The sequence below is a fragment of the Artemia sp. Qi Xiang Cuo genome, chromosome 15 (genome assembly GCF_049724085.1).
Source record: "Artemia sp. Qi Xiang Cuo chromosome 15, ASM4972408v1, whole genome shotgun sequence".
NCBI lineage: Eukaryota > Metazoa > Arthropoda > Branchiopoda > Anostraca > Artemiidae > Artemia > Artemia sp. Qi Xiang Cuo.
Window position 1 is genome coordinate 51,034,947 of NC_142808.1, and position 11,207 is coordinate 51,046,153.

Below are 11,207 nucleotides of genomic sequence, written 5' to 3' on the forward strand. Positions count from 1 at the left end.
TTACTACTACTAATTGAGTTATCATATATGAGTTGTATATATTTAGTTCGTTCACTTTTTATGAACACAAAAATTAAACTTATAATTCAAATCAGATCTAGTCAAAATAGAATGGCCAGGCCAAAAATTATTCATGAGAAATACACGTATCATGTTAGACAGGTAGGCTAATTTTCTACCTCTGAAAAACAATTTCCTAAATTTCAATGTAAGCCTCTCCCCCTCCCCCGTTGGTGTCTCTCCAGAAGGATTATAAATTTAAGAGGATAGACTGGAATCTTTCTCGAAATAATTTTTTTTCTAATGTTTTAAGTAAAGGGCTAAGTTTATCCTAGTATTCTAAGGAGGGGCTTAAGCAAAACGATGGCCTCCCCATAGGGCGTTGCCCATTTTGCTCGTTATAATGAAAAAAAGTAAAATATAAAGCAGGAAAAGAAAAGTCATTTTAACTCTTTTAGAGAATAATTTTGACTCTGCTTGTCAGATTTTAGTTGTATTCTTGATTAACTAATCATAATCAGTTTTATTTGTTTTAGTTATATTTCATCTTTTGTATAAACTAGCATGATCAGTGACAAAAGAATTATGCAGGAATATCTCTGATGGCAGCCATGAATAAATAACTTATTATTTTTATTAGTCTGCAAATAACTGATAAAGCTATAATAAAACAACACTACTTATGTAAATAATAAGTTAAAAATATCATGGATAAAAATGAAGCAATAATTGGTTCATTTTTGGAACTCCATTTTTTTTTCAAGACTAAGATTATATAGACTCAAGTGTTTGTCCAATTGAAATATCATGCGTGCATGGTGGCGAGCGCCAAGTTTAACAAAAGTGTGCCATTATTAGTGCAGCCTAAAATTCAAGTATCTTCCCTTAGAGTGGAACTGTCAATTTTATTAAATGCAGCTTCGAGAGGAAGGGGGCTAAAAGATCTTACGAGAATGTTCCATCTGTCTCAAACTTGTTAACACAATGTGCCTTTTACCTTAGCCTAATAATTTTACCAGCTTTTATTTACAAATTTTTTTCATACCTAATCTTTTTCTAACTTTCTTTTTATTTTCTAGACCAAATTAAAATTATCCTGTGCAAGATTTGCGGGGATAAGTCAAGTGGAAACCATTATGGAGTAATGACCTGTGAAGGATGTAAAGCATTCTTCAAGAGATCACAAGACAAGAGATCACAATTCCGCAAGACAAACTACCAATGTTTAAGAATAAAAAACTGTGTGATCAACAAAGATAGCCGAAATAGATGCCAGTATTGTAGACTGCAAAAATGTTTGGCATGGGGAATGTCCAAAGACTGTAAGTTTCCCTTTTTCAAGGCATCTTTATTCCAATTCATTCACTGAACAATAACTGAGAAAAATGAGTCTAGGCGTTTACCCTCAGCTGAAAATACCCCTCCCCCCTAGATTCTATTTTATAGTACTCAGAATAACATTAAAAAAATGACTGTTTCATTGGCCTCCCCAATGTCCATTTTTTTTTATTTTGGTAGACTTTCGAGCTCATTTATATGCATCGGCTTAGGATTTATTTAATAATTGAAGAAGGTTCATAGTCATAAAAAGCATTTATATCCTTATAATAACATATAATATTAATTAAATAAAAACGTATTATATTTACCCTTATAATAATAAAAATGGCGATTTAAGGCCTATTAATAACTTATAAATGGTCTAAATGTAAGTAGTTCAGCGCTAAAATCTACCTATCTTAACAACATACAATAGCATAAGTTCAAAACCAGTTTATACTGAATAAATTCAGTATCTTAATAACATACAATAGAATAAATTCAAAACCAGTTCATATTGAATAAATTCAATATCTTAACAACGTACAATAGAATAAATTCAAAACCAGGTCATATTAAATAAATTTGATATCTTAATAACATGCAATAGAATACATTCAAAACCAGTTCATATGGAATAAATTCAATATCTTAACAACGTGCAATAGAATACATTCAAAACCAGTTAATATTGAATAAATTCAATATCTTAACAACAAACAATAGAATACATTCAAAACCAGGTAATATTGAATAAATTCAATATCTTAACAACGTACAAAAGAATAAATTTAAAACCAGTTCATATGAAATAAATTCAATATCTTAACAACAAACAATAGAATAAATTCAAAACCAGTTCATATTAAATATATTCAATATCTTAACAACATACAATAGAATAAATTCAAACTCAGTTCATCACCAGTTTTTATTTCAAATCACCAATCATCAGCTTGCTTTGTTTCATTTTGTTTTCGCTTATAAGGTTGAACCTGAAGAAAGCCTCTAATTAAATTTAAGATACCATTTATGTTAGTGTCCTCCTACACCACTTAAAAATCAAATACGCTCTATCGATAAGCTGCCCAGGTCATAGAAATGAAATTCTTGATAAATCTTTATGGAATATCTTGGTCATAACGTTAAGGGGGATTACTCGAGCATAAACCACAGTGAGTCCTATTTTGGATACGCTAGGACTGTATTTTTAACTATGACTATCCTTCAGTTGTCATCCTGGTGGTTGCCAAGTTTAAGTCATGCCTTATCTTTTTGTGCAACAACTCATCAACACAATTGACAACCTGCCAATAGTGATCTGCATACCTGCCTAAAGGGTTGCCGCCCCTGGTGATTTATAATTATTTCTAGTGATTTTTTTCCTGTCTAAACAAAAAATCACTAAATTTGCACATAAATAAATAGATTATTAAAAAAAGTCACTAAATCAACAAGAAAATCGGTAAAATGTAGTGATATTTTTTCTCACCAAATGGCAGCCCTGCCTGCCTGTAGTCGTCAAGGTTGTGAAGCTGGAAACTTGTGAATATTATTGCTTAAATCTCCTTTTAAGGTATTTGGTTTATTAATATAGAGTAGATTTATAGTTCAGAATATATATTATATTGATAAAATTAAATTTGGTACTTTTCTATTATATAAATAACACTCGAGAAGGGAAGTTTGGTAAATGTTAATGAAATAAAAGAAAATATGATGAAAATACAATGCTTTAGTAACAAAATCATGAAAACTACCGGTGGGGGAGGTCACCTAGAGCGTGTAACCTAAAGTAATTCAACCTAACCTGACCAAAATTCCAATGCATTATTTAATTAAAGACAAGCTATAATATGGTTACAACGAGGTGAAAATCTGCTGAAAGGAATGCAACTTTTATCTAAATTATTTGAAAAAAACTACATTTTCTAAAGAGTTAAAGAGACTGAGTTACAAGGTCGAACCTTAAAACGTACAGGGATTAGGAGGCACAGTTGGGGGGCTGCCACCCCCAAACCCCCGCTTTCGCAGCCTTTAAATAAAAAAAAGTTCTTTAAACTGAAAGTAAGGAGCGACATTAAATCTTAAAACGAACAGAAATTATTCCGTATATGAAAGGGGCTGTGCCCTCCTCAACGCCTCGCTCTTTACGCTAAAGTTTTTATTGTTTAAAAGAAAGAGTTTTGAGAAAGTCAAATTTTAGCGTAAAGAGCGACGCGTTGAGGAGGGCACAGCCCCTTTCATATACGGAATAATTTCTGTTCGTTTTAAGATTTAATGTCGCTCGTTACTTTCAGTTTAAAGAACTTTTTTTATTTAAAGGCGGCTAACGCGGGGGTTTGGGGGGCGCACCCCCCCCAACTGTGCCTCCTAATCCCTGTACGTTTTAAGGTTCGACCTTGTAACTCAGCCTCTTTAACTCTTTAGAAAACGTAGTTTTTTTCAAATAATTTCTGCACGTTTTTGTAGAGTTTATTACTCAAGGATCGACCTTGTAACTCAGCCTCTTTAACTCTTTAGAAAACGTAATTTTTTTCAAATAATTTAAAAAAGAAACTGAGTTTCTTTTTAAAGTTTAAATTCAGCATATAAAAAACTTGCTCTGAGATTGAATCGAACCCGGGTTTTCCGCCTGACAGTCTGGAGTATCAACCGCTAGACTAAACAGACACAATTTTAATTTTTTTTTAGTAAATTGAAGCTATTTTCGACGCAAGCAAATTCCCAAAAAACTTGATATTTGGTTTTTGGAAAACAGGGAAGGAGTGATCAGATTGAATTGAAAGTTCGAGGATAAGCTTCCAGGCCCCAGGAAAGCTTATCTTCTAAATTTCAGCCCGATCAGACAACGTTAAAGGGGGGTTGTGGTGGGAAAAATTAACATGGACTAATATAGGAAAACGAGGTTTTTCGTAAATGTAAATTCGGGGGATAATTTTTTCGGTCTGAAAATATCAAAAGGCCCTAACAGGTCAAATTCTGCTTCGAATGAGTCCTCATTCAACCGGATCCATGGCCAACTGTGGCCTGTAGGCGTGGCTAAGAAAAAAAAAATATAAATTTTAAGTGGCTATATTTGGTTTTTTGAAAACAGGGAAGGAGTGATCGGATTGAGGTGAAATTTCGAGGATAAGCTCCCGGGCCCTAGAAAAAATTATTCTCTAAATTTCAGCCCAATCGGACAACGTTAAAGGGGGGCTGTGGTGGGAGGGTCCAAACTTCCGGCCCAGTTTACCCCATGAAGATAAAGTCGGAGGAAGATGAAATTTTGCATGTTTCTTAGTTTGAGCTTGGGCTACAATATGCGATCACCGCCGTCTCTCTGCGACCTCTAGGACCTGAAATCGCTTAAAATTGTGGTGGGTCGCCTCTTTATAGAGGCACAAGTGTGCCTCCTTGATTTTATAAAATCCATCTTTGATCAATTTGATTTAATTGTTGGAAGTCATTAAGGTGTCTGAGTAACATAAGTAAGATAAAAACATTGAATATTTACACTGAATGAGAGGCAATTTATAATTACGGCAAAAAAAGATTTTCATACAAGGATTTAAAAGCAAGAAAACTATATACAGACAATGACCTAACCTAACCTGACTTGGATGCTGAGAAAAGAAAAACACTATTTTGGTGAGAAGTGACATTTTTGTCACTTTTTTGCCTCAAGAAGAGGCAAATTGCTGCAATTACCTTCATTAGTTGGCAGAAATAAAGTTTAGTTAAATTTAGACAGAATTAGTTGGCATTATTTGGCTTAATTTTTCAAATTAGACTCACGTGTCTTTATTTTCTGAAAAACAAAAAATATCGCGTATGACCTTTGACCCTCCAAGTCAAGATGTTCAAAATATTTGTTCAGCTCTTTTTAAATGTTCAAGTATAAATCTTGGGCTGGATACGATAAACTATTTTTAGACATCTTCATGTTTGATACTTTCTATATAAAAATAAAAATATAAACAAAGATCAGAAAGCCTCTATCCCGAAATTCTTGAGATATCAAAGCATTAACACACTGTATTTTCCTTTTAGCCGTAAAATTGGGACGAATGTCAAAACAACAGAGACAAAAGGTTGAAGAACAGCAAGATTTTACAATGCCCGAATGAGAGGGTCATGGATTTTTTATTAGTTGTATTTATTTAGTTAACAACAAATTCTGGATTTGATTAACAGTTTGTTTTTAGTTTTAAAACAGTTTTATAATTTTAGCTGAATATTTATTTCATTCTAATTTTACGTCTATTTCTTTGAAAATTCGCAAGATTTAGTCTTCATTGGTGTGATGATTTAACTAATATTATTTATTTTTAATTTATTTTTGCTGTTTTATGAATTCAACATATTTTGTAATTTACTATTCAGGAAACAAAAAAAGCAGTTGAAACTATTTTTGCATCTAACATTGAAATATAACGAACTTAGACTCTATTCATTACGTATTATTTTATTCAGGATTAAATTACCTTATCAATACTTTTTGTCACCTAATTGAATATTAAAAAATTTTGAAATGCTATTATTTTTTATTTGTATTTTAAAATTCTTCAAACCCTTAGGTAGATATTTTAAAAGTAGTCCAAGCAGTTGTGTGACTGCTCAGTTTAATACAATTAGCCATTGCTACGATATTGTCAATTTGCTCTTTTGATAACCTGTATATTCATAGCCTTCTTGAAATTTTCATTTTAATATTCTTAACCTTAAAATTACTTCCGATAGAAGTAGTAATTAGTGCAATAGTAAAAGTAGCAGTAAAACTAGTAAATGTTGTAGTAGCAGTAGTATTAGTAGTAGGCCTAGTTTGCATATATTGCTTTCTGGTCAATTGATTTTTCATTTTAAGTATTCTCTGAGAGTCCAAACCTAATCCAATCCTTCTTCAGATTTGCTTTTTTGACAATTTGAATGCAAATAATGTCTTTTGTTAGTTCGAATTTGCCATTAATATTCACTCAAATTTTAGCTTGATAGACTCAAACTTAAAAGTACTATTATTACAGCAGTTTTGGTAGCCGTAGAAGCAGTAGCAGTGTTACCATTGTATTAGTAGAAACAGTAACAGTAGTAGCAGCAGTATTAATAGCGGTAGCAGAGTGTGCATATTGCCTTTTGGTCAGCTGGGCACCTTTTTCATGATGCCCCAGAAGTTTCACCTTGATATCTTAGGTCGTTCCAAAAATATTGATCATGTGCGCTTTTAACGAACTTTTGACGCCCTTTTCACCTTAATGCTATAAGCCTTACAAGTTGCTGCAATTGAAGTAGTAGTTGGAATAGCATAGTAGCAGTAGTAGCATAAGTAAAAGTAGCAGTGGTATTAGTGTTAGTATTAACATGCATATCTTATCTTTTGTCAATTGATCTTTCCTTTTAAGTATTCTTCAAAAGTTTCAACTTAATAACCAAATCCCTTCTTAAGATACGCTATTTTACACATCTGCTTTCACATAGTGTGATTTGATTTAGTTCAAAGTCCCCCTCAATATTCTGTGAAATTTTCACCTCCATGCGTGTAGCCTTAACTGTACTAGTATCATAGTAGTAAATGGTGGTAGTAGGAACAGTAATAGCAATTTTAGTGTATAATTATTGGTATTAACAGTAGTAGCAGCAGCATTAATAGCAGAAGTAAAAGGTAAATTTAACCTTTTGGTAAACTGAACGTCTCTGTGATAATACCCCTGAAATTTCCTCTTGATATAAAAAGCCGTTCCAGAAATATTGCTATTACGTCCGAATCAGCAATCTGTATACACATAGTATGTTTTGATTTAGTTCAACTTTCCCCTCAACGTTTCTTCATAGATTTTTTTCAATATCCTTAGCCTTAGTAGTACTAGCTACATAAGTAATAGTTTAGTGATTGTAGTGGTAGAAGTAATGTTACTTGTGGTAGCAGTAGAAGCAGCAGTTGTTGTGGAAGCAGTATTGTGCAAATATTGTCTTTTTTGTCAATTGATCGCGTCCCTTATCATTTAAAAAAAAAATCCAAATTAAGATACTCAGTCATTCCTGAGTCAAACCCATCTGACAACCCATATACACACAACAAGTTATGATTTAGTTAAACACTTCCCTCAACATTCACTGAAAGACTCTTCTTAATGCTATTTGTATTTTGGGAAAGTAGAAGTCAAACATTCATACCTTTTCTCAATAGCATATACTATATGTTGAACAAATCACACAGCTTTCATCCCTTGACCTGAGGCCTCGGGGTGGAGAGGGGGGGGGGTTGATATCCCCAAATATATTAATTACTGAACCTTTTGACAATGCTGAAAAAATTAAATCTCTAAACGTTGTTTGGATGTTTGTTTTGGAAATGGGCGTGGGGAAGGCGCTCTCTCAAATCACCTTGACTCTTAAAAAAAGCACAGTAATCTCGAATTTAAAATCAAATGAGTCCCATCTAAATTTAATTTGACTACCCAGTCATATAAACCTTACATACAACCAGGGCATAACTTATAATCCGAGCTCTAGAGTCCTGCTTGGTTATGCCAGCCCTGGAGGCAATTTTATGTGTTCTGTCGATTATTTTGAATAAAATTGCCATCGCACAATTTCAGTTGGAGACGTTGGGTGATAAGAAGCGACTGGGGGGAGGGGGGCTATTTGATCTCCGTCACTATTGACGCTCAAAAAGGAACAAGAACTTTCAATTTTAACCAAATGAGCCACCTCTAAGTTTTTGTTTTAGAAGTGGGGGTGGGTAAATGGCTCTCTCAAATCACCTTGACTCTTATAAAGAGCAAAATAATTTCAAATTTAAATCAAATGAAATCCATCTGAATTTGATTTGACCACCCATTCATAAAACCTTACATGCCCTTATGGGAATAGCTCAAAATCTTTGCCTTGGAGTCCTGGGTGGTTTTGCCAGCCCTGAAGGCATTGTTAGCAGCAGTTGTTGCAGAAGCAGTGTTGTGCAAATATTGCCTTTTTGGTAAATTGATCATATCCTTATCATTTCAAAATAAAATCCAAATTAATGCGCTCAGTCATTCTTTAATTAAACTCTTATGACAACCCATATACACATAACATGTTATGATTTAGTTCAACACTCCCCTCAATATTCACTGAAAGACTCATGTTAATCACATTTTTATTTTGGGAAAGTAGAAGTCAAACAATCATAATTTTTCTCAATAGCATATAATATATGTGAACAATAAACAAATCGCACAGCTTTCAGCCCTTGACCTGAGGCTTTGAGACAGGGATTGACATCTCCAAATACATAATTACTGAACCTTTCGACAATGCTGAAAAAATGGTATCTCTAAACGCTGTTTGGATGTTTGTTTTGAAATTGGGTGTATTTGGGAGGGCGGAGGTTCTATCAAATCACCTTGACTCTTAAAAAGGGCACGATAATTCGAGTTTAAAATCAAATGAAATCCATTATATTCAAATGAATTTAATTTGACCACCTATTTATAAAAACCTTATATGGCCCCAGGTACTATGCCGAGCCTGGAGGCATTGCTGTGTATTCTATGGACTATTTTGAATAAAATTGCCGTTGCAAAATTTCAATCGTATGCGTTTGGTGATATGTTGGGAATGGGGGGGGGGCTATTTTATCTCCATCACTATTGACCCTAAAAAAGGAACTAGAATTTTCAATTTCATCCAAATGAGCCACCTCTAAGTGTTTGTGTCGGAAATGGGTGTGTGGGGCGTGGGGATGGGAGATTCTCTCAAATCACCTTGACTTTTAAAAAGGGCACAATAATTTCGAATTTAAAATCAAATGAAATCCATCTGAACTTAATTTGACTACCCATTCATAAGACCTTGACATGCCCCCATGGGAAAAACTCAAAATCTTTGCCTCGAAGTCCTGGGTGTTTTTGCCAACTCTGGAGGCATTGTTATGTGTTCTATGGACTATCTTGAAGAAAATTACCATCGCACAATTTCAATTGGATGCGTTTGGATGCTATAACTTATAAGTTATAGCATATAACCTCCTATAAGCTTCAGAGAGGGCTCATTCGATTGGAAACTGAAAGTTCGAGCTGACTTTTTAGTAGTTAAAAGAGATCCAAGGGCAACTAGCCCCAGACCCCCACGCCTTCTTTTTCCAAACCCTTCTGATGAAAATTTTGGGTAGATATTTTGTTAAAAATAGTTCAAAGGTCAGATAAGAAAAACTCCGGCGTCAATACAACCCCCCAGGGCCCGGGTGAAGGCGTTTTGAGTTTTGCCCTAAAGGCATGTATGGTTCTTATGAGAGGGATGTTCGTATAAATTTCATAGAGGGCTCATTTGATTGGAAATTGAAAGTTCTAGTTTACTTTTTAGAGTCAAGAGATTTAAGGGCAACTAGCCCCTCCCCGTCCGTTTTCCCCAAACTCATTCGCTACAAATTTTTAAATAGCCAGCTTTTTGAAAATTGTTCAAAAATTAGATAACAGACACTCTGGTGTCAACACAACCCCCCCGGACCCGGGGGATAGGCATTGTAAGTGTTGTCCTGGGGGCGTATATGGTTCTTATGAACGGGATGCCCGCATAAACTTCAGAGAGGGTTCATTTGATTGGAAATTGAAAGTTCTAGTACACTTTTTAGAGTCAAAAGATATCTGAGGGCAATTAGATACCCCCCCCCCCTCAAACACCCTTTTCCCCAAACTCATCCAATACACATTTTTACATAGCCATCTTTTTAAGAAAATAATTAAAATATCAGATAACAAAAACTCCAGCGTCGACACAACCCCCCAGGGCCCGGGGAGCAGGTATTGTAAGCTATGTCCTAGGGCCGTATATGGTCCTTATGAAAGAGATACTCTTATAAACTTCAAAGAGGGCTCATTTGAATGGAATTTAAAAGTTCTAGTTCATTTCCTAAGAGTATAAAAAGATTTAGCTATTTTGTTAAAATTAGTTCAAACATCAGATAATAAAGACTCCGAGGTTGACACAGACCTATTTTTTCATTTTGATATTGTTACTTTGATACCAGTTCTGATACTTTGTTAAACATTTGATCTGTTTAAAAAAAAGTGTTTTGAAATAAGGAATTCTTAAAAACTTGAAAGTTTTTGCAATCACAAACGAATAAAAATTAATTAAATAAAACTTTCCACAAAATAAGTTTTTCAGAGAAAAGTAAAGGCCAGTTTAAACTGAAGCTCAGCAGATACAAATACCTGTTAAAATTCTAACTCAAAACGACCAGAAATTACTATTAATCAATAAATGAAACGCAAAACAAACAGAAATTAAATAAACAATCATAGCAAAAAGCATACAACAAGTAGGCCTAATAATATAAATGAATAAATAGATCCTAAGGCGAGTAATGCTTTGATTGAATATGAAAATCAAGCCTAAAATGAAAAAAAATGATTTGGTATTGAAGTATAAATGAAACATAAAATGAACAGAAATTAAACGAACAATCAATGCTAAAAAACATACAATAGATATTAATGTAAATTAATATTAAATCTTAAAACGAGTGAAACTTAAATCGAATATGCAAATCAAGCTTGAAACGAATCTGTTTACTTGCTTTGATAGCTTGGATACACTTACAAAATTTTGATTTGGTTAGATTTTAAAAGCAGATGTAAGTAGAGTGTTAAATTATACTTTGCCTAGATTATGTTGCTTGCCGTGCTATTTGCCTAGATTATGTTCCTTGCCATGCTATTTGCATAGACCTATACACCTTTTCAAAGAGCACACGAGATTGTGCAATGTAATCAGATGGGTTTCTGAGCCAACACCTATTTTTTGGACAATTGCCTTTAGTCAAGACTAGTTTGTTAGGAATCCGTCGCTGCTAATTAAAGAATAGGATGCTATATTCAAAATTGATTGATTGACATATGGTGTTGAGTCATTTACCAAAAAATAAC

The 11,207-nt window shown here is 33.8% G+C and overlaps 1 protein-coding gene across 1 annotated transcript in view; it reads left to right on the forward strand.

Annotated features, from left to right (window-relative positions):
- Positions 1-5,790, forward strand: part of LOC148943817 (putative nuclear hormone receptor HR3) — a 115,763-nt gene extending 109,973 nt beyond the window's left edge. The window contains exons 2-3 of the mRNA XM_089101068.1: positions 1,080-1,322; positions 5,356-5,790. Coding sequence (XP_088957194.1) covers positions 1,145-1,322; positions 5,356-5,432 — 255 coding nt within the window. The 5' untranslated portion in view covers positions 1,080-1,144 and the 3' untranslated portion in view covers positions 5,433-5,790. The remainder of the gene's footprint in view (positions 1-1,079; positions 1,323-5,355) is intronic.
- The last annotated feature ends 5,417 nt before the right edge of the window (positions 5,791-11,207 follow it).